The sequence below is a fragment of the Trichomycterus rosablanca genome, chromosome 20 (genome assembly GCF_030014385.1).
Source record: "Trichomycterus rosablanca isolate fTriRos1 chromosome 20, fTriRos1.hap1, whole genome shotgun sequence".
NCBI classification, from domain to species: Eukaryota; Metazoa; Chordata; class Actinopteri; order Siluriformes; family Trichomycteridae; genus Trichomycterus; species Trichomycterus rosablanca.
In genome coordinates, this window is record NC_086007.1 from 24,853,037 (window position 1) to 24,880,188 (window position 27,152).

General features: G+C 44.4%; 1 protein-coding gene across 2 annotated transcripts in view; it reads right to left on the bottom strand.

Moving 5' to 3' along the window:
• The window catches only part of sik2b (salt-inducible kinase 2b), a 43,374-nt gene extending 16,222 nt beyond the window's left edge, over positions 1-27,152 (bottom strand). For both annotated transcript variants that reach the window (XM_063017105.1, XM_063017104.1), the window contains exons 1-6: positions 26,737-27,152; positions 20,714-20,830; positions 17,433-17,496; positions 10,493-10,654; positions 2,940-3,064; positions 1,678-1,801 (exon numbers count right to left, since the gene is read on the bottom strand). In XM_063017105.1, coding sequence (XP_062873175.1) covers positions 1,678-1,801; positions 2,940-3,064; positions 10,493-10,654; positions 17,433-17,496; positions 20,714-20,830; positions 26,737-26,874 — 730 coding nt within the window. In that variant the 5' untranslated portion in view covers positions 26,875-27,152. The remainder of the gene's footprint in view (positions 1-1,677; positions 1,802-2,939; positions 3,065-10,492; positions 10,655-17,432; positions 17,497-20,713; positions 20,831-26,736) is intronic.

Below are 27,152 nucleotides of genomic sequence, written 5' to 3' on the forward strand. Positions count from 1 at the left end.
TAGATACTAAAGACCTGGCTTTGATTCCTGACCTCCAGATACAGTCTATAAGGATTGTGGGTTTGGTGTTCCTCTGAGTTCTCCAGTTTCTTCCTACCTTTCAATTTTAAGTGAACGTGTCTTGAACTACAACAGAATTTTCTGGGTGCATCCCTGCCTCGCACAGTGTTTCCGGGGGACCCACTTGGACCCTGATCAGTATAAAATAGTTAGGTAAAGATAGCTGGTACATCACTGTTACTGTTTGCCTTCCATCATCCGGAAATAAACAACCTGCTTTTCATTAGATTCAAAACACAATTTAATACCACGTTCAATTAATTCATCTTTGGTAACCGAGCCAACCTGATCAGGATCTTGGTGGGTACAGTGCCACTTGAAGTCATTGGGTGGGTGTAAGGCAGGAATACAAATTACCTAAACTTCTCTAGCTGGTCAGGTCTGAATGATTTGCAGTTAAAGGTAACGTGAGATGGTTTGGGAATGAAAGTTCTCCTGTGGATGTGTATGGGACTGAGTGGGTAGTGCATTCTGCAGTAGAGACGCAGTGTGTGTGAGTACGAGTGTGTGTGTGTGCGTGTTAGCATGTGCATATGCTGGAATGTGCTTGCTCTGTGGGGATGCAGTCCTATGCGATGAGGACATGCAGGGAGGAAATGTAAAGGAAAAGCACACTATGTTCTACTCTTCATTCGGGGAACGTCTCAAATTGCACGGCCAGCCGGGGGGAAGGAGTGGGGGCCGGAGCTCCACCTATATGAGGCCGACCATCCAGGAACGAGCTGGCGTGTTTCAAACTCTTGAATGGGAGTCAGGTTTGGAGTAAAAAAATGTAGAATTACGTAAGTGGAGCTTTTTACTGGCTCTTTTGGAGCACACCCACTCGTTAAACAGGCCATAAATCACAGGCTCTTAACCTTGGGGTCGTAACCCATGTTTGGGGTCACCTGAGGTAAAGATACAGTTAAATGATTTTTTAAGAGGTTATAGGGAGTTTTAGGGGCCTCGAGTGGCTCCGCAGTCTATATCTCAGTGGAGCACAGTGTTCGGCTCTACCTACCGGCCGGGTCGGGCTCTTAACAGTCCTGACTGGCCATCTGAGAGAGGAAAGGTCAGATTTTGGCACATAAGCCTAACTAGGGTCCTACTACGGCTGTAAATTAGGTAGGGCCTGAGGCTTAACATATGGAATCTTAAAACATAAACAATTGTGGAATAAACAATTACATTTTGTATCATCATGCCTTAAAACAATCCACACCGTGCTCTATGTATTCCTCCACCACTTGTGCCAACGCCTTGACCAGACAGCAGGTGTCACTGCAGCAGCGACCAGAGGTGCCAGAGACACTGTTGTGTGTCTGTAGAGCACCTGACCAAGCCTGTGGCAGTGCTTTTTTTTTTTAGCTTTTACCGAAAGTGAAAAACAATTTAATACCATGCTCTATTAATTCATCTCTAGAAACCGGTCCTGATCAGGATCTGGGTGGGTACAGTGCCACTTGGAGCCTTTGGGCAAGGTTGGAATACAGTCTGTTTGCAAATTATCTAGACTTCTTTAGCTGGTCAGGTCTTATTGATTTCGTATTAAGGGTAACATCTCAAACCCGGGTCTCACAGTGACAGGCTGTTGCATTAGAATGCTAACCTGAACCTGGTTTGATGAGTCTCACTCACCTTCAGTCATGAAGTACGGGATTCGGAAACGGCCCTCCAACACACGCTGCCTCAACACGGGTAGTGAGGGACCATCGAAAGGCAGGGCCCCACAAACCAGCACGTAAAGGACCACACCCAAACTCTGCAGAAAACACACATACACACACATCATTAATAATTGCATAACCAGTTTAACCCAGTAGAAAGATACCAAGCACTGGGTGTCAACACACAGGTGCATTCACTGTAAGTCAGCAAACACAAGGTGATCACGTGATCTACTCTCATAAACCACAAGAGCTGTTCGGTTTACACACTGACGTCAGGTGAGGTCGTGAGGTCAAACAGTGCTTGCGCAAACAGTCTGTCAGCTGACTACCTGAACTTTCCACCAAACCAGAGAGAGCTCTGTATGCGGACAACTAGACCGCAGGCTGAACATTAAACCTGAGCGTAACGTCGTGGTGTCCATAGTCCGTCTCTCATTAGTAGTCTTGTCTCAGATATTAGAAACCTGTAACTACATCTACTGGGCTAGAAATAAAACCATCCTATTCCAAAACCCTGACTACAGTTCACACTGAACAACAATCAGTTCTAATATTGAATCCATCCATTATTTGGGTTGTAAATTATCAATGATTATGATTAATTGATACCCAATGAAGAAGACACTGTCGGATGTACGCTGCCGGTTTAAATTTCCAACAACTTGGAGCACAAGTGGTGCAGCGATCTGATTCGCTAGCCCAACTTCGAATCTTAGACGGTGCTGTCGACCTGGCCGTGCACCAACACAGGCACGACTGCATTGCATGAGGGAGCGAACAGAACAAATTCATTGCTGTCGTAGATTTGCACGTAGATTTGCACCCTCTGCTGTCTGGTTGAGGCGTGTCTCGAATGCAATGCGATAAAGTTCCAGTGGTGGGAATTAGAAATAAAGAGTTGAAGAGATGGAAGAGATGGACTAACTAATTAAATAAATAACTAAATTAATTAATAAATAAAGCTACCTTGTTAACACTAAGATCCAGGTTCGAATCCCAGCCTGTGAGACTCATACATCATCATTTCCCCACCTCAGAAATGAGATAATTGTTTTGGAAATGCTCATGTTTTGGAAATGGGGTGTCTAAGAAACTCAAAGTGTTGGACACTTGCAGCTGGTTAGACGCCAAACTACTCAGTCTGAACAGATCTAAAGGGACGCAACTTTGATGAACAACAGCAAACGATTACCAAGTGCTTATTAAATTCTCCAGAAGTGACTGACTTACCCAGATGTCCAGCAGAGGACCCTCGTACTCCTGCCCCTCGAACACTTCCGGTGCAGCGTATGGTGGACTCCCACACCACGTTGCTAAAGGCTCTCCTGGCTGGAAGAAGTTCGCAAAGCCGAAATCTGTATCGGAGAAAAGAAGAGGAAAAGTTGTGAGTGTAGTGCTGCGTGATGGATGAGGATGATGAGCACGACTGACGGCTCTGCGCTGGGTTTCGGGTGAGGGGGAGGCCTGGTGGGAATGAGACGAGTGAATCGTTCTCTTCAGCAGTAACATGAACTCAGAGAGGGATGAGAAGCATGACTCACAGGAAGTGCACAACGCTAAACAGATCCATACTGCTGTGCATGTAGATGTGTGTGTGTGTGTGTGTGTGTGTGTGAATCAGGTAATAACAAGGTGAAGCTGTCTCATCACATATGCAGAGACATCTGCTCATAACGGTCATCATGTTGTCCCTGGGAGAGCAGATGACCTTCAGTAGAAGGTTCTGCTTTAATAATGAACAACACAGTGTATTATTACTCACAAATTAACCTGATGAAGCCTGGGACAACCCATGTGACAGTAAAATTACTAATATTTTTACGAGGGATGTTCAAAAAGTTTCCACACTTTTATATTTTGATTATACGCGGTGAGGGTGGGAGGAGGAGTAATCGGTCGTGTCTGAGAGACTGAGAGGAACTTATAGTCTGGATTTAGCTCCATCTGATTTCTACCTTTTTGGACGCTCAAGGAAGCTTTAAGAGGAAGAAGATTGTCATGTGATGATGATGTGAAGGCAGCGCTGCATCAGTGGCTACACGCTCAACCAAAAAAATTTTTTGCTGATGGCATTAAATAGTTGGTACAACGCTGGAAAAATGCATCGGAAGGCGACGATGTAGAAAAGTGATGCCACTTGTTTTGAAATTCTTAATAAATAGAGTTAAAAAAGTGCGGAAACTTTTCGAACAACCCTCATATATGACATTATTTCTTTTTTTATTATTTCATTCATTATTTAATCCTGGGCGCAAGACAAGAACACCCTGAACAGGGTGCCAATCCATCACGGGTCCCATTAATCAGACATAGCCAATCGTGTTGGCCAACAGCACCACAGAGACTTAAACCCGGATAACCCGGTTATCTGCTGTATATTGGGTTAGCAAAACAGACTCACTGTGTCATCCGAGCGCTAGTCTTTATTTAAGCAAAAGTAAAACTGAAAACGAAATGCAAGAAATAAAGGATCTGGAAACTCTAAAGTACATCGTGTAGGGATGGCCAGCGCCTGAGTTTTGAGTTCTCAAAAACAGAAAGAAAATGGTCAGATTAATTCAAGACCTCAGAAAACACAAGAATTAGCTTCTTCTGTCTAGAAAAAGAGTTAAAAAGTCATGGAAGACAGAATGACGTTCTTGGCAAAAATGGAAAGTTGGATTCAGTGCCAAACCAGAGATTCCTTCAAAGACCTAATGAGAAATGCAACAGTTCAGCATGGAGGAAGTTTCATGGTAGGGAGTCTTTTTAGCTGCTGGTACGGTTACTCCGCTTCACTGTAAAAAAGATCCCATTCTTATAGGCCTCTTTATCTAATTATTAATTTCTTGGTTATTCCTTACTAATGATTTATTGTTAAGACCATTAAAAGCTTAACATGTTGCCACTCTGAACGGGGTGTGATTATTTTTTACAGTGACGCTCATTGATTTTAGGCCAGTAAAATGGCCAGCATGCTAGAACAGCACAAAACAAATAGAGCCCTGATTACATAAAGCCACTCAGTCTGGCTGCTTTATCTTGTGCTAACCCGCATGCATGTGCCATACCGCACACAGCTGCCATATCAGCACATCACATCTTCATAACAGTGGAAAGGCCCGACTGAGGGTTCACTCGGGGCTAGAAAACATTCTGCAAGTCTTATTCCCTGCACGTACAGAGAGAGAGAGGAAGCGCTCGCAACCTCAGCTGGAAAGTGTCCGAAAAGCAGGCGGACTTTTAATAAAGTCAGACGCGCTGGGCGAAGTGCTGGATGATTAGATAGAGCGCCGGAACGACGGGGCAAGGTCGGCAAACGTGGCACGCAAACAGAGCAAGTGCTAATCAAATTTCACCCGGCTTCGCAAAATCAAGTTCCCGTAGTGCCACCACATGCCACTGCTTCAGACTAAAGTAAATACAGAGGTAATAATAATACATATAATAATAATAATAATAATAATAAGTATTAACAAATATAATAATAATAAATAATAATAAATATAATAATATAACAATAAATTATAATAAGTATGAATAAATATAATACGAATAAGAGTAATAAATATAAGAATAATAATTATAATAACAATAATAATCATAGTAATAATAATAAATAATAATAAATATAATATTAATAAATCATAAGTAATTACAAATATAATAATAATAGTCATAAATATAATAATAATAATAATAGTAATAAATACAATACTAATCACAAAAATAATGTAATAAAAATAAGAAGTATGATGATAATAATAATAGTAATAATAATTATTAAAAAATAATAAATATAATTTTAATAATAAGTAATAAGTAATTACAAATATAATAGTAATAAAAAAATAATATAATAATAATATCAAATACAAAAATAATATAATAAAAATAAGAAACAAAACTAAAAATGATGATGGTGATGATGATAATAATAAATACAATAAAAATAATAATAATTAAAACAACTACAATGGTAATAATAAGAATAAGAATAACAACAATAATAATTTAATAAAATGAGAATAATAATACTACTAATAATAAATAAAATAATAATAGTAATGATTATAAAAATAAATATGATGATGATAATAAATATAATAATAATGATTATTATTACTATAAAAACAATAATAATAATATTATAATTACAACATATAATAATAATAATAATAATAACATATAGTAAAAATAATAATAATAATAATAATAAAACCTAATAAGAAATGTTTTGTTATCACTGAGAATTCCTAAACTTTGCTTTGATGATCACCGCAACTTTACAGAATTTGAAAGTCAGAATCTCCATCCGGACCACGTCTTACTACGTCAGTAGATATTTTCGTACAACGTGGTCAGCTCGCTTCCCTTTTTCAGCAATGAATCGTACATCAACTGGTTTCATTTCTTAAAAAAGCTTCAGTGTTTCACACTGAGAACCTGAACGCTCTTCTAGGCTGTCCACAACAACACTGTGAGTTCAGTAAGACGTTTTATTACTGGCACTAATTTATTATCACCACTGACTGAAAGCTGGACGCTTGGATTAAAACACTCATTCATAAAGCAAAGGGGTGTGCGCAGAGACCTTGAGCAACAGAGGAATACAGAGAAATCCACTGCTGTTCAGTAAAAAGAAGTGGTCAGTGGCTTCATACGTCTAATGAAGCATGTGCAATTCTGCACTGGGGTCATGCATACAGTGAAAGTTGAGAGTATGATGGGAAATTGGATACGCCCAAATTCGGAAGTCTTGGGGAGAAAAAGTGCATGTTTGTGAACACCCGAACAGGTCAGTGACTCTGCTGAGACTCGGACTCATGAGTTCAAACACTCCGCAGTGGTGTGCTAAGGTGTTCAGCTGCACCACCCGCTTACCCATCACCATATCTCTACACGGCTGTAGCAAAAGTTGAACAGCAGGCGAACGGCAGTGGGTGGTAGCTGCCAGTCGACAAGTCGCCAACGGAATTGCTTTTTTTTTCATCCATCATGAAGCAAATATGAACAATTAGTTCCTTTGCTGAGTTCTGCTCTTCGACAGAGGCACGGAGTAAGTGTGATTTATAAAGGCAGATTCAGCTGTAGGAGGTCAGAAGACGAATGGGCCGTCAGCACCGCAATTTCGTCTCAATTCCAGTGAGTGATGGAAGATGCCGCGTCTGGGATGGGAAATGATGGAGGTGTAATGTGAAGAGGAGGTGAGTTATCAGGGCTTGAAAGAAGAAACAAAAGATAGAGGAAAAAAAACCATCTGTGATGTGAGAAGCAGGAACGGTGAGGGCTCCCGAGACGAGCCGACCCACTTCACGATCAGAGCGCCGAGCGGCATTGATTGACGTCGATGCTGCTGCGGCTGACATCGCGGAGGTGAGTCCCTGAGCGCTCCTGCAGATCCAGTTCATAAACGGCCACGTAACAGCGGCCGACAGAACTGTAAACCCTGTGTCTTAACAAAAGGCCGAAGGTCAGCGTGGGCTTTCATAACGGACCCCTTCTGCTGACCCGATTGCGTGCTGGGTTGACTTGCGTAACCCTCGTGAGATCTGAAAGTGACAAACTTTGCTGCTGTTTCACAACCCTCGGATGTCCATGAAGTATCTTCCTCTCCTGAACGCTTGCTCAAGATCATGACCGAACCCAACCCTGATCCTGGGGGACAGGCGAGGCTCACGCCTACTCGAGACTCATTATGAAACGTCGCCCAGTGCTTTCCCAGGTTCAACACACACATGCTGCTCTTTTAACCGAAGATAAAAGTGGATCCTGCTCGAGTGACCTTTCTCTGAGTGTCCAAAGCTCTCGGGGCTTCTGAAAGCCTGGCAGAAGATCAGACGAGAGGGCCAAAAAGGGGGACCTTTAACCGAGCGTGGTGGAACAACCCCTCTGTGTACGACCACTGTACCTTTACAAAAATACCTCTCCGTCTTTGGGAAACCCATGCATTCCTAGTCCAGTCAGTTTGAATGTATGAATTCGTAGCAAAATCACCAGTAAATAACAATCCATAGGTCGCACACCAGTGAGTTCAGGCAGGTCAGGTGCCTACACAGACATTGATTGGCTAGTCAGAGGGTGGGAACGCCAGAGAGGATTCCTCATAACCGCCTCAATAACGACCTCTGCTGGCCGATTGATGGCACCAGCACAAAGAGATGGGGGATAATGGGAATGAGTGTGTGACTCTACATACATGATACTGATCCCCACATGAACCCACCTCATGCAGGATAAAAGAAGCAGTCGGCTACTGCACGTGTGTCGGAGGGGGCGTGTGTTAGTCACGCCCCTCCTCGGTCAGGAAGGGAGGTCAACAGCAGCAGTATAGGAATCAGTAGGGCAGTGGTAGTTCAATGGTTAATATACTGGACTAGAACTCAGAAGGTTGCTGGTTCAAGGCCCCTCTAAATTGCTTTGGATAAAATTGTCTGCTAAATGCTGCAAATGCAAATGAAATGCGATCAGGTTGTGAGGGACAAATGCAGAAAATCCTTCGCAGACATAGCCAGTCGGCCGGCCGATATTACCCTGACAACTGAACCCGCCTTGCACCCAAGCTCGTCATGACATTGACGATGAAGACAAATCTGTAGATGAAAATGAAATGAAGCTCAGATCATATAAAAGCATTTAAAATGATTCACTGCAGACGTGCATCCTCAAGTCCTGTAATATTAGTGCCAACAGCAATAACAAGTCCCCTATTATTAAGCTCGTAAGCTCATACGGCCCCGCCCGAGATCGACTGCTGGCCATAAATACCCGACAGCCGAGAGTAAATGTTGTTTGCGGACGATCGTGCGTTTCCGTCGGGTCTGGCACAGGATGTGCCCGTTCACTCTCCTTACTTCATTACTTCCAGCTTATCGGATCTATTTCTTGGACCCCACGCTTCCTAATCAGAGCGTGATCGCCTACTCATCACGCTGAACCCGAGTCGGATCGGATCATGTCCTCATCACCCGGCCATGCAGGAAAGGACCTGACAGGAAATCTTTCTGTAGAATCCTGCTCTCGTTTAAGCCCTTACCAGGAACCAGACGCGTCTGGATTGTGTGGCGAGTGCCAGCATCGTATCATTATGTCTCAGCGCACGGATCATTTTGCGTCGCCGGTGTTCATGCCAGCGGGAGTGTGTTTAGAGTAAACACGACGTGTCTGGAGGAACCGGCCGCCTCGGCCAAGAGGATCCAGTTCTGATCGGTGAAGGGGTTTAAACCCACACACATACATCACTGGTGAACGTGTGTGAGGAACACTGTACAAGAGGGCGTGCAGCTAATGAGGAACTACTCCTGCATGCCGTCATTAAGTTACTCACTGAATCAGAGGTTTGCACACGGCTGCAAGTTTTCATCCAACTGGTCATGCTGAACATTATCAATTACTGAAATTCCCTCCCACATTACCTAATGTGCACCATTATATTCAATTTAAAAATAACAGGGAGTCGGAAATGTGCACTGTATAGCCAAAAGTATGTGGACACCAGATTATGAGCATTCTAATCCACAACCACAGACTTTAATACAGAGCTGCCACAATCTGAAAGCTTTACATTCCTCCACTTGTCTTGGAAGGCTTTCTACAAGATTTTGGACTGTGTCTGTGAGACGTTGTGGCCATTTAGTAAGAAAGAAATTTGTGTGGACGCTGGACGAGAAGGCCTGGCTTGCAATCGATGTGCCACTTAAGTTTCACCATATTAAACAGGACAGTTTCCTTTAAAACAAGAAAGTGTCTTTTCAATCATTATTAAAGGGGGTGTCCACATACTTTTGGCTATTTAGCGTGTGCTGGCGCCCTGCTTATAGCATGCCATGTGGCAAACAGCTTTCATCACAGAAGCAGCTGTGTGCCGTGTCACAGTGTTCGGCTGTTAAATGCACTTGGAACGACACTGAGAAGTCTGACACTGAGAAGTATTATTTAGGTGGTGGATGATTCTCAGCACTGCAGTGACCCTGACATGGTGGTGGTGTGTTAGTGTGTGTTGTGCTGGTATGAGTGGATCAGACACAGCAGCACTGCTGGTGTTTTTAAATGCCGTGTCCACTCACTGTCCACTCTATTAGACACACCTATCTAGTCGGTCCACCTTGTAGATGTAAAGTCAGAGACGATCGCTCATCTATTGCTGCTGTTTGAGTCGGTCATCTTCTAGACCTTCATCAGTGGTCACAGGACAGTGCCGACAGGGCAATGTTGGCTGGATATTTTTGGTTGGTGGACTATTCTCAGTCCAGCAGTGACAGTAAGGGGTTTAAAAACTCCAGCAGCGCTGCTGTGTCTGATCCACTCATACCAGCACAACACACACTAACACACCACCACCATGACAGTGTCACTGCAGTGCTGAGAATGATCCACCACCTAAATAATACCTGCTCTGTGGGGGTCCTGTGGTGGTCCTGACTACTGAAGAACAGCATGAAAGGGGGCTAACAAAGCATGCAGAGAAACAGATGGACTACAGTCAGTAATTGTAGAACTACAAAGTGCTTCTATATGGTAAGTGGAGCTGATAAAATGGACAGTGAGTGTAGAAACAAGGAGGTGGTTTTAATGTTATGGCTGATCAGTGTATTCTTGTATGTATGTATGTTCTCGACCCAGCACAATTCAGTCATAGAAAACAAACAGTTGCAGAAATCATCATCTCTCTTACACGTGTGTATTAACATACTGCTCAACCAGATAAAAACACAAAGAACTACGCCTGGTTTTAAAGGTTCTAGGACCTTTTGCCCTCATCTAGTCATCAGATGCCTGGTTCTAAACCACAGACCGTTCGTTACCTGCAATCTTGATGTTCATGTGTCCGTCCAGCAGCAGGTTCTCCGCCTTCAGGTCCCGGTGTACGACGTTACGGTTGTGGCAATATTCCACCGCCGACAGAATCTGCCAGAACTTGCGCCGGGCTTCAGGCTCACTCAGTCGCCCATGCTTGGCCAGGTAGTCTGGAACACAAAAGTTAAAATTAAACCAGAGAGTATTAAGTGTTATACTGACAGCATTCTAATTCGCCAGCCCACGACTGAGAAGGCCAGAGTTCGAGTCTTATTAGTGATACATGCACTCCTACATTAGTTGTTGAAGTAACAGCGACTCCTACTGTCTGGTTGAGGATCTGCTGTACGTACACGCTCAGAAAACACTGGGAGCGAGGCAGAAACCCTTCTTAGGGCACCAATTCATGGCAGGGCTGATAGCACCGCAGTCATTGGAACAGGGGGTGTTTACATACTTTTGGCCATACAGTGTGTGCTGGCACTCTGCTCATATAGCTTGTAATGTGGCAAAAAAGTGCACAGTCCTATTACACAGGTTAGGGCCTTCCCCAAACTGTTGGAACAGATTTAGAAGCATAACATTTATTTTATATCATTGATATTAAATAGCCGTTAGTAGTGTGTGTGTGTGTGTGTGTGTGTGTGGCTGAAACCATTAATTATTAGAAGGGGTGTCCATATACTTTTGGTCCTATATTTTTTTACTTCATTACATTTTCATCAAACACTTTATCCTGATCAAGGTCAAAGTGAAACACTGGGATGCAAGACAATAACACCCAGCTCTGGACAGGTCAGCCACCTTCACAAACACAGCCTGTTATGTCTGTTTAGACGCCTGGCCGGTCAACAGAACCAGAAAGAAGTGGTGGGCTAGAGTAACAGACCACTGTGCCAACCTAAGCTTAAATTCCTAACCCTAAAGCTTTAAAGCACTGGCATTAACAGTGCCCAGGACAAAGTGCTGCACTGCCTGACTGGCACAGGCTGCACAGGGCATCAGTCTAAAGGTCCTGTTGTGTAGGAGTTGTGCAATCATCTAAAGTCCAGGCTCTGGAGTGCTGGTTTAAGCCAAAACCAGCAGCACTTTTCAGCACATTCCAGCCCCGAGTCGGCCCGTCAATACCAGGCATCACAAACAATGGTGGCAGTGGGCGCAATAAACGTGGTCCGAGCCTGCAGCCTGCATCCAGCTCCAGTCCATAATATTTAGCCTGCAAGCAAGCCGTAAATCCGGCGGCCACGGGCGCTGAGGGCGGCGCGAAAACCACACAGGGCCGGTCTGAAAGTGTTCAGGAATGTGAATGAAGTGTGTTTACAGAGCATTTTGGGTTACAGAGCGGTACCCACATCACCTACTTAAAATATGTGAAGGTCAGTGTGGCTGGAGTTAAACATCCGGGCCGGTACGACAACGCTCCAGGAGTACGAATGATCTCTTTATTTATTTATTTATTTATTTATTCATTTTACTGTGTTTTTTATACAAAAAACAACCAATAGTAATAATAATCAATTTCATTTTATGTCCATCAACTGTAGTATCCAGGTGGGTTTAGTTTCACTAGGAAAACCCTGGACAGGGTGTCGATCCATCCCAGGACTCCCCAACCCAGACACAGCCAATCTTGTGCCTTCTACAGTGTAATTAAACTGATTAAGATTTCATAGCGAAGCTTCTCTGTGCCCATATAAATAGGGCTAGATGGAGAGTACAGTAGTTTCTTTGCCAGTGGTCAGGTAAAAAACCCAAACCATCACCTGATGCTGGGAGTAAATTGGTCCTAATTACATTTTTGGCATTTAGCAGACGCCTTTATCCAAAGTGACTTACGGTACTATGACAGTATACAGTCTGAGCAATTGAGGGTTAAGGGCCTTGCTCAAGGGCCCAACAGCAGCAACCTGGCAGTGGTGGGGCTTAAACCAGCAACCTTCTGATTACTAGTCTAGTACCTTCCAGTACCTGCCATCTGATAGTCCTGATAGCATAATAGACCAAATTAGCTGAACCTTATCAAGCCTTGATATCTCACACACACACACACACACACACACACACACACACATTATATACACTACATGAACAAAAATATTGGGACACCACTTTTAATTATACAATTCATGTCTTTCAGCCAGAACAGTTGCAGAACAGCAACAGTTTAGGGAAGGTCATTTCCTGTTCCAGCATGACTCTGTGCTTTATAAAGACATGAAGAAATACTCAGTTTAAAGAAACTCCAGTGTCCTGTACAGAGCCCTGACCTCAGCCCCACTGAACAGCTCTGGAATGAACCTGAACATCAACTGAGGCTTTCTTGACCAACATCAGTGCCCAGCAATACAAATGATCTTTTGACTGAATGGTCACAAATTCCCACAAACATACTTCAAAGTCTGTCATTAAGAAAATATCACATAAAGGTCACTTTATTTTAATACCATTTGTTTTTGAAATGGGATGACCAGCAAGCTCATGGTAAAGCATCCAAATACTTTTGGCCATATAGTGTGTATGCTAGTATATACTGTAAGTAACCCATTGCATGAAGTTAATTAGACAGAGAGCAAAACTGAAGTCCTGCTGAAATAAATGTGATTAGAAAGCAGCTGCAACATTCTGCCGAGCTCCTGCGACGACCCCGCTCCTCGAATCATGTCGCTAATCAAAAAGCACACCTGACTCAGGAATGTATCGCACCCCTCCGAGCTGGTCGGAAAAATGGCACTTGCATGCCCTCGGCCTCCGTGGCTAGAGTCCCGCTGTTCAGCTGACCTAGACACCGCGCCCTTTGAACAGTGGGGTTGAGTATCAGCGTGGCCTGAATGTCTGGGACACGTGGACCGCGTCGAGCTGCGCTGTTAATGTTAAACGTATTTATTCTGAGAACTGGGTGAACTGTGTGTAAGCGCGACTTCTCTGTGTCAAAGTTCAACACGGCAGTGCTAATCAGCTGACCAGAACGTGGGCCCCGTCTCCGGCACCAGCACTGGGCTTGATAAACACATTTACGGCAATTCGCAAGACGTTTTAATTCTGAACTGGGGCGGCACGTGGCTCGGTGGGTGGCACTGTCACCGTACAGCAAGAAGGTCCGGGGTTCGATTCCCAGATGGAGCAATCTGGGTTCCTCTCTGTGTGGAGTTTGCATGTTCTCCCCACAGAAAGAAGGTCCTGGGTTTGATTCCCAGATGGAGCACAGCTGGTCCTTCCTGTGTGGAGTTTGCATGTTCTCCCCTGTCTGCGTGGGTTTCCTCCAGGAGCTCCCTTTTCCTCCCAAAGCCCAATGACATGCAAGTGAGGTCAATTGGAGATACAAAATTGGTCGCTCCACTTGGGAATTGAGCCCAGGACCTTCTTGCTGTGAGATGACAGTGCTACCCACCGAGCAACCGTGCCGCCCCCTTCAAAAGGTTTCAAACCGTGTAATGTGCAATCTAAGGAGCATCTAACCCCAGAGAGACGGCCACACTTAAATAAGCCTCATATATCAAGGTCCAGAGCGTCTAAAACGCACCCCTGTTGTTCCCCGCAGCCTGGAGTGCATTGGCATTCCGATCCCGTCAGAGATCCAGCCGCGGTGTCAATTTCAGGTCCAATCAGGAGACCAGGACCAGCCTGATAACTAGATGAAAGCAGGAGAAGATTAGTTACGGGTCGACGCCAGCGCCAGGATTAATCTGATTTCGATGGCGTGCCCTTCCTTTTCCTGAGCTCCAGGATTCTGTATTGCTAAAATATGCGTGGCCTACATTCCTCTCCGTTCAGACTTCAGCTGATGCCTCGCGTACGAGCTCTCTCCTCTCGCTTCCTCTCGCTCCCTGCGATTTTACACAGCCCCTCATTATTCCAGCATGACCCAATTTTTTTGAGGTTCCTTCCCTACGACAGCTCAGCTGGTTTTGTAGCAGCTTCTTATAACAAGGTTTTCCTGGCACACTTGTTTAAAGCTTGGTCCCAGGGTGAGAAACAGCAGCCTGCACAGCTCACCACACCCCAGTAGCCGAAAGGTGAGCTTAGTTTGCCCCAGGATCTGATCCTCTAAGTGTTGGCAAGTCAGCGAGCACTGATAAGACTGAATGTTTTATAGTAGACAGTAGACAAGAGTAAGTGTGCTGGTTAGGGGGGTGGGCGTGGCGTCTGCAGCTTCTCCAGTTGTTCGTAATCTAGCTGGAATTTAATGGTTTTGCTTTCTAAGACCTCTTAATGCTAGATTTCATTTCCTTTTGGTTGACCATGCATCAGTTTCCTGTTTTACTTCATTTAGGTCAGGCTCGCTGTGGGTCAGGTTTCCCAGAATCACTGGGCGAAATGCAGCAGGGCGCCAATCCATCGTGAGACTTCAAACACAGCCAATCATGTTAGTATGTAGACGCCAGACAGATCAAAGCAGCGATTAATTAAGATAGCTCACCACCACTAAGATCCAGGGTCACATCCCCAGGTTGGTGAGCTATCTTAATTTACTGCTGCGCCACACAAGTGCCCAAGTAAAAAAATAAAATAAATAAATAAATAAAAAGTGTACCAGTTTGAAGTGGCTTTACAATACAGTAAAATCACGCTTGTGTCCACCTACATTTTTCTAGTACCAGTTTGGAAGGCTCCAACCCCACCAATGACCCCATAGGTAAGAATTGCTGAGTTACGATTATCGACAGCCCACCAGCGTCGAGATTCTGAACTCCTGGGTGCCGTCTAGCAGGCACAATTGGCTAAAGCCTGCAGCAGACAAAATTGGCTTCCAGTCTGCTGTGTGGGAAAAGACCGGACTAAGGGGTGGGGTTATCAACTCTGTGTGAGGACCCTGGTTGCACCGGGTGCTTGTACAGAAAGTGGAGGAGCGCAGAGGTCGGGGTGTGGCTCTCCGTACATGAAGCCGACCTCACACACAAATCCACTGAAGTATAGAAGAATATGGGTGAATAAAAACGGATTGGTGGACTATGCAGGGACTGTGTGTCAGGTGAATACACACCCTTCTTGGATGCTGTTGGGGTCCCCAGCAGTGGATTGGCTACACTAAATTGGGAGAAAAAGGGGGTAAAATGCATAAAAAGATAATAATTAAAAAAGATTATTAACTGGCAAGATGGGCACGCAAGTGGAACCTTGATTCCAGCGACTGTCAAAAAGTAAAAACTGCTTGGTTTCAGTACAAGCAACAAAAACAAGCAATTCCGTTCCACCAGAACGTCTAATCTGGGTGAGAGGAGGAATCGGAGTCAGGCGCTTCAGGATTTATGTTTGTGATTGTTAAGAGTGAGATTTTCTGCTAGCACGTCGCTGGATGTTGCATGGTGAAGCAGAAAAACAACATTATGTAAGTAAGATCATGATAACAATCCCAGTTTTCTGAGGAAAAGGCCACCCAGTCAAACTGAAGAGCTATCTCTAGTGTTTATCCTGCTGCAGCTCTGAGTCTTTTGGGGGCTGTGTGATGCTGTAACTGTGCCAAAAAAGTATCTGAACACCCCCCATCCCCATCCTGAATTATTTTCATATAGGCGTTTCAGAGCTTTAACCAAATGTAATGAAAGATAAAGATTTTCATTTGTTCTTTTTCCTCATTCAGCTGCCCCTGCTAGGGGTCACCACAACGGATCACTCGTCTCCATCTTACCACGTCCTGTCTTCCCTCCGTAATCCGTAAACCTCCTCTTCAGCACCTGTCTCCCAATGTAACTCTCATCCCTCCTCTGCACATGCTCAAACCATCTCAATCTCTCCTCCCTAACTTTGTCACCTTCGTCCTCTTCACTCCTAAAGAGAATCTCAGCATCTTCATCTCTGCCACCTCCAGATCCCTCTCCTGTCTTTTATTCAGTGCCAACTTCTCTAAGCTGTACAATCTAGCACACCTTTCACTCAGACAGATACCCTTCTATCATAACTTATTCATGCCACTCTATGCCACCCTTGGCAAGCACGTATTAGTGCACTCTTAGTGCTGGTCCCAAGCGTGGGTAAATAGGGAGGGTTGCATCAAAAAGTCTGATTATTTAATTTAATAAAAGGAGCAAAAACAAGCTCTCAAATCAACAAATGTCCCAGTGGTAGTTACTTAACCAGTTAACCACATTTTAATGCATTTTACCCCTTTTTTCTCCCAAATTAGAATAACCAATTCACTCCTGGGAACCCCAACGGTGTCCATGGAGGGTGTATATTCGACTGACACACACTCCCTCCAACGCAGGTGCAGTCCACCAATACCTTCTTATTCTCCCATACTTCGGAGGATTTGCGCTTGAAGTCGGTTCCGTGTACGGAGAGCCACGCCCCAATCTCTGTGCTCCTCCACTTTCTGTACAAGCACCCCGGGCAACCACAGCGCTGATAATTCCACCCATTAGTCCGGTCTTTCCCATCCAGCAGACTGGAAGCTGCAGGCACTAACCAATTGTGCCTGCTAGGGGGCGCCCAGCTGACTGGTAACAGAGCCAAGATTCAAACCCGGTAGCTCAGAATCTCTGTGCTGATGTGATAGCGGATTATCAAATTGCTGGCAACCCAACATAACCTCTAACACGATCCTGTAGGACAGTGGTTTCAAATGTCTTGGACCAAACACCATCCCTGATCTAGTCCTTCATAACCAGATTTATAACACTGATGAGACCAAAGTCAGGAGGGTGAGAGATTTATTATATGAGGAACAAACTAGAAAGTTCTGACAGCATGTGAGACGGCTGTGTCCCAAATGAACTGCAAAGCATTGTAGCAGCACAGACCAGCTGTCTGGTCAGAACCGATGAGTAAATGAGGGGCTTTGCTCATTGCAGAATGCCATAAGTAGGACCGCCACTTACGCGCACTGACCTAAGATGAATACAATTAAAAAAGCAGGAGTAACAGAAGGATTAAACTATATGGGGAGGAAATACTTATGAGATGAATAGCTCTTTACATTTATCAGAAGTTACATTTATAAGATTACCTTACCAAAAATTTCCCCGTTAATGGCGTACTCCGTCACAAGGTAGAGCATATTCTTGGTCTCCATGACCTGCGTAAATAAAACAAAGAGTATTTTAACATTCCATTTTTCTGCCGCCTCGCTGGACGCACACAGTCCTTCATGTCCACACTGGTTCATCAAACAAACCAACAAGCAGAGGATGTAGCAAGGGCAGGCGAAGTTCACGCGCACCGGGTTCACGCGCAGGCCAGAACGACGGCCAATAGTGGTGTAGGCATGAATCAGACCAGCTGCTTGTTCCTGGGCTCCGTCGTAAGCCTAATTCATACAGCCATGACTGGGCTGGCGATGTGTGAGTGCTCCAAAATTAGCCAAAGAAAACAGAGCCATGAATAGAAAAGATCTATTCTAATTGAGACACATCCTGCAGCAAATCCTGCAGAAACGCTACTGCTGGTCAGATCTTTACATTACCAGGATCACTAAAACCCTATATGGCAAAATATGTGTTTATTTATGTATTAATTATGATTTTAATGTCTTGTTTTACACACTTGGGTTACATTCATAACAGGACAGGTAGTTACTGCTTACACAAGATCCATCAGTTTAGGTCTTTAATGTCAAACACAGTCATGAACCATTTTGTTTGTGGACTGTGGGAGAAAACCGGAGCTACCGGCAGAGACCCACCCAGACACGAGGAGAACATGCACCCGGACCGCTCCACCTGGAAATCAAACCCAGGACCCACCGAGCCACCGTGCCACCACCACACTGATATTACATTGACTTGTAAACATTTTCTGTAATGTATGATTAAACAGGAACCCGTTTTATTCGCTTTACCCCCCACTTTTCATTTGAATTGTTTTGGAATGACGCTGTCGTCAGGAGTTTGTGCTCGTCGTTCCAGATAATTTGACTGAACACTTCAGGCTTGTCACACAGAGCAGCAGAAGGACAAATTGTGTAACGTGTTTTGCATGAGATGATTCAAGTGCTTTCTGGGGATTTGCATATTTGCCTGCCTGCTTGGATCAGAAGTACTTTGTGGTCAGCGTGTAATGAAAATCTGCCGAGATATTGCCCTTCCATCTAGAAAAGAAAAGCATGTCTCGGGAAAATTGCTTCATCTTTCGCGTGATTTTATTTCTTTCAGATGGGAACTGAGAAGCATTAGTTTCACGTTTTTTTGAACTCTGAAGTGCACAATGAGAAATGCCATGTCCCAATCTGGATATACTTCATGACCTCTGCCGGTTGCATAATGCCCTTGCTGGCCAATAAGTGTGGCCGGCTAGCACACGCCTCCTCTGACAAACGTGAAACGGAAAGAGCATCAGCTGGTACAGCTGGATGTATTCCTCCACTGCCAGTTCCACGGCATTAGCCGGTCTGTAGGAGTTGCAGTTGTGGCCTTTCCTTCCTGAGACGCGACCAGTTCTGTCTATTGAGGGCAGCACAACTTAAATGTCAAATGTTTTTACTTGTTTAGTCGATCTGGATTTCGTTTCACATCCTCGCATCTCATGAACTTAATGAAATGTGAGATAATAACCACATACATTATTTTGCTTTTAATTTTACGGAAGCCCCCTTTCCTGGGCCAGAATGTTTTTGCTAAAAGCAAGTCCCATAAAGCCGTAGTTTGACTTTGAAGTTTGCTTTGGAGGAACTCCAGTGGCCTGCACAGAGCCCTGACCTCAGACCCACTGAACACTTTTGAAATGAACTGGAATGCTGATTGTGAGCCAGGCGTATTCATCCACCATCACTGCCTGACCATGCGTATGTTCTTTCAACACTCTGTTAAACACTCTGTTAACGTCTGTGGTTTTAGATTAGGATGTCAAGCGCATTGTCAGGTGTCCACATATATTTTGTGGGTGGCACGGTGGCTCGGTGGGTAGCATTGTTGCTTCACAGCAAGAAGGTCCGGGTCCTTTCTGTGTGGAGTTTGCATGTTCTCCCCGTGTCTGCACGGGTTTTCTCCAGGAGCTCCGGTTTTCACCCACACCACAAAGACGTGGAAGTGAGGTGAATAGGAGATACTAAATTGTCCATGACTGTGTTTGATGTTACAACCTTGAACTGATGAATCCTGTGTAACCAGTAACTACCTGTCCTGTCATGAATGTAATCAAAGTGTGTAAAACATAAAATATACTATTAGTATGATTACCACTGTGTTATATCACCTGTAATATTATATATAATTTTTTAATCATTTGGAACTAAAGGTACTCAACAGTCTGTGATCGCCGCTGTCTGACTCTCCTTTCTATAATGCTACATACATTTTCAACAGGTCCAAATCTGGACTGTAGACGGGCAGTCAAGCACACTCACTCTAAGTCTACAAAGCTTTCTTTTCACCTAAAAGAGTTTCAGGTTGCATTTGTTGATGCAGCGGCGGACCGTGTTTATTGACAACGGTTTTCTGAAGCAGTCTTCAACCCATGTGGATATACTGTATGTATCACAGTGGCATGACGATTCCTCATGCAATGCCAACTGAGGGCTGAAAGGTCACACACATTCAGCAGTGGTTTCTATGATTTTTATCTGGAATCCCTCGATCTTGTCACAATAATATGTACGATAGATAATCAAAGACTTAAATTAGTTGCAAACCTACATTTATATTAAAATTTTTGGCATTGAGCAGACGCTTTTATCCAAAGCGAGTTACAGTACTGTGACAGTATACAGTCTGAGCAATTGAGGGTTAAGGGCCTTGCTCAAGGGCCCAACAGTGGCAACATAGCAGTGGTGGTGCTTGAACCAGTGACCTTCTGGTTACTAGTCCAGTACCTTGACCACTAGGCTACTGTTTGCCCTATATATATTGAACCAAATTATACACAATATAAAGTATCAACCCCCCTGTTTTATTAAACATGAGTGATAATGGTGTGTATGCAGGGGTGTGTGTATGACTCCTGGTTTGTGGGCTGTGGGAAGCTGGGGGTTTGGGATGACAGCGCCGGCCTGCTGAGCTGCCCTCTGTTTACACGGCCGAGAGGAAATGACTAACTGAAGCATGCGGCCTGAATGGAAGAGCTGTTGGAAATAATGATACATCGCGATCGCACGGCCGCGCTCGGCCCGAAGCTGCTCGCTCGTCTGACCACGAAGTGCCGTTTGTAGTCCCAACAACCGAGCTGACCCGAATGATGGTGCAGTCGAGTTAGCCATTAACTGCCGCATGATGATATAAGAACCTGTACTGATATGCCAGAGCTCATTAGCTTATCAAAAAAAGCATCAGACTTCATAAAACAAGCAGGACAAAAGTTACCTGGTACAGCTTAATGATATGTGGGTGGTCCAGCAGTTTCATGATCTTCACCTCGCGATAGATCTTCTCCAGGTTCACCGAGTCCAGCTGGGTCTTGTCTATGATCTTTATGGCCACCTGTTGAAGAACAGATCAGAGTCAGGGTACAGCGTAACGCCCGGGGATGAACTCACCGCGTATTCATTAGCCTTTGAGCTGCCTGTGAAGTCAGTGGATCACGTCCTCACATGCACCGGGAAGAGATCAAAGGCGAGATCACATGCGAGGGGAACCGACACGCACCTGTCCGCCGCATGGGATCGCATAGCTATCTTTCAAGCGATTTCCTCAGGCTAAAGGTCGGTAATTGAATGGGTGCGGCAGACTAATTGAGGTTAGCTCATCATAAACACCTCGTTCGGATGAAACCTTCCAGTTGCTGGAGTGATTAATTCTCACCTACTTCAGACACAAAGAGAACTAAAGGCGAAGTCATAAAAGAATGTGCCGGGCCGATTTTTAAATCTGGACATGACTACACTGCTTCGAAAAAGTCCCTACACGTCAACCTACATGGGGTTGCCTGAGTGGTTGCCAGGTGTCTAATCTTCACATAGAATTTCATCTAATTTTATTGTACTATGTGGTTTTGCTGTTCGAATGATTGATTAGCCAAGCCTTCAGGTCCAGTTCACCATGACTGTGGATCAAGACGGCAAGAGGACAACGTCTAAGTGAGTTCATTGATGCAAAAAACGAAAGCATTGGTCTATAGAGCTGGGTGGAAAAATGATGTGGTCAGATGATTTATTCCTCTACGTATATTCAGCAAGAGGGCAAATGCTTGACGCTCTTGGGAAGAGGGTGCCGCTAGTACCTCTATTGGAGAGATGACATAAAAAATTTCATTGTACCTCTTAGATGTAAGGGTCACTTCAAATCAACACTTGAATTATTCTGATTAATGACCTGATCAATATGATGGAAGACTTCTATCCTGACAGACACGGTCTTCTAATCACCTGACAGGTTATGGTGGCTAACACTATCGAAACACATGATATTGATTTTGATCTATTTGTGTAGGCGGCTCAGGTGGCACAGTGGTGAATTATGCTATCATACTACCGCTGGGATTCAGGGTTCGAATCCACAGTGATGCTTTCGGCCAGTCGGGCATCTACATACAGATGTAATTGGTTATTTCTGGGTGAGGGGATGGATTGTGTCCTGTCCGGGGTGTGTTACTGCAATGCAGTCGGTGATTCCCTGAAAATCTGACCCACTGCAAACCCGACTGGGATAAAGCAGTGGTAAAAAAATGAAAATGATGATGATCTGTTCGCGTATTCATATTTATAATCTTCACAAATGATGTAATTTTCAAAAAGCTGCATGAAAAGCAGCTTAATGTTATGAAACAGAACAGGAGATTGTACCACTGTGAATAAGCGTGGTAATACCTCAGCCCCTCGATGAGGGCTTGATGATGAATCAGGGCAAAACGACAGGAAGAATCCATTATCACTAATCACTCTGACACATAACAACATGTTCCACAATCCATAATCCACATGTCCAGTCTACGTACATACATACCCCCCCCCCCCATCCTGACAGTTTCATAATGACTGGATAGGTCGGTCATGTAAGCTCATGGGCAAAAACCCAGATTTCTTACTTAAAATAAAAGTAATAATACAGTCAACCAGAAGATTCTCTGTTAGGGTCTATTATGTTAGCCCACCACTGCTAAATCTCAGCCAATCATGTCTGTATAGATGCCCGGCCGGGCGCATCACAGGTAAAAACAACCACAGTGTAAACAAAGTCAATATTTAGACTATAATAACAGTAACAAGTAAAGGAATGATATGTTGACATTTTGCACAGTCCTTAGTGCTTAGTTGGGCCACTTTTGTTACACAATACACTTGACGTGAGTGAACTCCAAAATATTTTCCTGGAACCATCTCCTATCTGTGGCCACAAGGAACACAGTGATGGAAAAAAGTGCTCAATCAAATGCACCACATCACCAGTTCCAAACCTGACCAAAGGTCAGAGCCCGACTTAAAAAACATAATGAGAAAAACACCATAACCAGTGACTGAAACACATCCAGGCATAAAATGTGTTGTTCTCTGTACTTCTAATATAAATGTTTACATTACCAGCTTCATGCTTTTACTTAGATCCTCACTAAGGTAGATTTGATGAGACTGAATGGACCCAAATTCCCACAGACACACCTTGAACTCTGCTTATTTTCTTCCTATTTCTGCACTGAATTCAGTCGTGGCCAATTGGAACTTAACTCTCTTCTTACTGCTGTCACCTCCACCACCAATCAAAGAAAGCTGAGGCTGTCATGTGCTTCCTTCTAGACGCACATAGCTGGGCACTCCCTTTCACCTGCAAGGGGGCGGGGTCTCAAAGAGAGCAGCATCGTGTGCCGTATACCTGTGCAGATGCCATGACCGGTCAGCAGAGGTCGCACTTACGCCAACGATATGGAATCGTCATTACATTCACTGTCCCTCTACAGACACACAGCCAATCGTGTGTCCGTGCAGGCGCCCGGCCGGTTGATACCTTTTGCTTTTTTTCCTATATTTTATGCGTCTTCCATTTTCTCCCAATTTAGTGTAGTCAATTTTTCTTCCACTGCTGGGGACCCCCGATTTTTTGCAGTTGAGGAGGGTATACTGCTGCTCACGCCTCCTCCGACCCACGCGCAGCCCTTAACGGTATCCTTTTCCACCCATGCACTCTGCACAGGCGCCGCTATCCGCCAATCAGGGTCCTTACACAGCGTTTGAAGACCCCGCCCACATATTCCAGTCATCCCTCCCTGCAGGCACTGTCAAATATGCCCGCCAGATGGCGCCCAGCCGACCGGTGGCAATACGGAGTTTCGAACCGAGGAGTTCAGAATCTCGACACTGGTGTGCTAGCGTAATATCCTGCTGTGCCACCTGGGCGCCCATCTTTTGCTTTTTAAAACACAACGTCCTACAAACTCCTTACTGGGTGTCACATATTTTTGGACATATAGTTTGAATAACAGTATGAATCATAAAAAATTCCATTAAATATTATGCATACACACTCGTTTGAAATGTGAGCAAAAAAGAAATTCGAATTTAATGCTGCAGTGATTTGATTCTGCAAATTATAGGTTTGTGGAACCTAATTCTGATGATCTCAAATAACTGTGATTGGCTTAAATAACTGTTATTAAGCAGTAATAACGAAATAGTAATAATTGTGACATGCCTTTATAACAGTATAGCTGGAGGGTTGCACCACCAGGCATTTTAGAGGTTTAGATGCAACAATAAACGCTAAAAGTGTTTGATTTTCATGCATTAAGAAAGTGTTTACAGTGTTTATTCTACAGTACCTAATAAAGGTTAAGTCTGTGTGTCGCCACTGACCTCCTCTCAGACACTTTAGTCCTTTGCATGTAGTGCTTCAGCTGTTTGTACTTTTTTAGTAATGGCTTTGAGTAGGTGTGTCTGCCAGACGCAAACGTGGACCGGATTGTAGGTCAGACTAAAGGAGACCTGATGTCTTGGGACAAACGTATAATTGTACATACAGAAGGTTCAGCGAACAGATCGTTTATAACTGCAGACTGAATAAACTGTACTAAACATGTTCAGTAATGGATTTCATTAGTGTACATGAGAGGAGTAGCATTCAGTATGAATTTTAAATGAAACGTTAAAACGACTATATTGACAGTGTTAGTGGCAGAGGCTGGCATTAATCTGGCATTGAATAGAGCAACAGTGTCTATTATTATCGTTATCAATTATTTTACATTATTAGAGATGCAGACAAGCAGCCAAGATTAGAATTGGTCAATTTTTGCATCAAGGACAGCTGATTAGTGTGGTCACCACATACTGGTCTGCATACCTGAACTATCAGATTCCCTTACCAACACAACCATCCTCATTTTATCCAGACTTGGGATCGGCACTAAGAGCGCACTGACAAGTGCACATCACAGTGGCTAGACCAACCATAGACACAGCCAACCTTTTGTCCAATATCCCAAACTACCCCAGACACAGTCGATCATGTCTGTGTAGACGCTGGACTGGCCGATAGCACCCCCAACCACTAGTGGACAAGCGTCACAAAATGTCCATCCTTTAAACTAGACAAAAAATGTGCTGTTATAATTTCAGCCCCTATTGATGCAAAGCACCAGTGTGAATGGTCCTGAATCTGCCCTCTTTCTGTTGTGTAATGTAACAAATGACAGCACAACAATGTTCACTTGAGATTAACCAGTGGTGTATGGATTACTGATGGACTCTTGGGGACACCGAGTCAGGTGGATGCAGTTCAGCTGATTATGGCTTGAAATGCAGGCGGGACGTTTCTCTGATTAGAGCTGCCGCTCGGTCACAATAACGTCCAGTCAAAAACTAGAAGACAAACTCTAATTGATGCAAAGCACCAGTGTGAGTGGTCGTAAATCTGCACACATTTGCTTCAGTAATGTAAGTAAATACTGTAGGAGAAACAGCTCCGTCACAATGACGTGCAGCTGAAAGAAGGGTGCGCGGTGCACCAATGCAAAACGCCAGTCCCAGAGATCCTGACAAAAACGACCAGCCAGATCAATGAGGTGTTTTATATACAGCTTAGCCGACCTGTGTACTTGGCATCCATATGTGGAGTGCTGTAAGGAAAACGGCTGCTCTGTGAGAAGAACATTTGAATCTGGATTATGAATTTAGGTTTTTATTTTATTGATATTAATATGTATATCATCTCCACCATGACTCAAATTAAAGTCTGCTCACATGTGCGGCGTGTAAAATGGTAAAAATGGCAGCAGGGGAGAACTTTAGATGACATGTTATTAGTTTGAAACAAAACCAGTGCTGTACTGGTTTTATTTCAGCAAATGATTCAGGCGGTGACACCGGATTATACTTGTAATCAGTGGGCAAAATCAAACAAGGGCTTGAAATGCAGACAAGAAGTTATCATGGCAATTCTGTAGGGAAAGCTGTTCACCTGGGGACCAGTGGTAGCTCGTGGTTAATGTACTGGACTAGTACTTAGAAGGTTGCAGGTTTACGCCTTACTACTGCCAGGTTGCCACTGTCTGGCCCCTGACCAAGGCGCTTAAACCTCAATTGCTCAAACTGATAAAAGCGAAATGCTGAAAATGCCACGGATACCTGGAAACTCTGTATGGGGCGCTTTAAGGAAAAGAGCCACTCCAAGGTCTGCATGTGCAATATTTAACTAGACTGGTATTTTGGTTTTGATATTATATTTATAAAATATATCTACTATATATTTTACGTGCAAGTGTGAGCATGTTACATGAGTCCAGACTTTTGCACAAGTTTAAACACACAAATTAATTTTCATGAAGTTCAGTCAGTGCTTAGCTTCTGCCTGACACATTTTATGTTATTTGTCATTTCTCCAACAAAGGGGAGGCACGGCACGGCACGGTGGCTTGCACTGTCGCCTCAGAGCAAGAAGGTCCTGGGTTCGATCCCCAGGTGGGGTGGTCCGGGTCCTTTCTGTGTGGAGTTTGCATGTTCTCCACGTGTCCGCGTGGGTTTCCTCCGGGACCTCCGGTTTCCTCCCACAGTCCAAAGACGTGCAAGTGAGGTGAACTGGAGACACTAAGTCGTCCAGGACTGTGTTCGATATAATCTTGTGAACTGATGAATCTTGTGTAATGAGTAACTACCGTTCCTGTCATGAATGTAACCAAATGACGTTAAAATCCTAATAAACAAACAAACAAACTCCAGCAAAGAAGCAGTAATGGTGCATGAAAATGTTCAAAGTTTGAGCTTTAAATTCACTTAAAATTCAACAAATCTTGGAGCAGGTCAAGTGGTGTCCAAACTTATTCTGAACACTGCTGTTCCTTGAACCTTGGACTGAATACAGACACATAATCCCCTGTCTGGTGCATAAACTACTTCTCTAAGCTCGGAGTTCTTCCCACAGCTCCACCCGGGTGCAGCAGTAGGACCAGTAGGTGCACTCACCTCAGTTTTGGTTATTCTGTGCTTGGCCAGTTTGACCACAGCGAAGTTCCCTTTGCCCAGAGTTCGCTCGATATCGTAGAAGCCCACACGCACCGGAGCGCGCAGCGCCGCTTTCGGTTCACAGTCGGCCATGACCATGCTGCACGGCGGGGACACGGGGGCAGGAGGACCGGACAGTCCCGACACTTCAGGCTCGACTCAGAGACAGGTCACGGGTGCGAACCGAGCCGCCCGAACTGGGAGAGAGCGAAACCATGTCTGTGGGGAGCGCCGGCACGGTGCGAGCGCTGGTGAAGTGAACTGGGAGAGAAACTGGACCGTGTCAAAGTGAACCCCTTCCTCCTCCTTCTGTCTGTACAATAGAGCTGTACTGGTGTCTGCGCAGGTGCCGGTGTCTGATCACTCGCTGGTGTGAG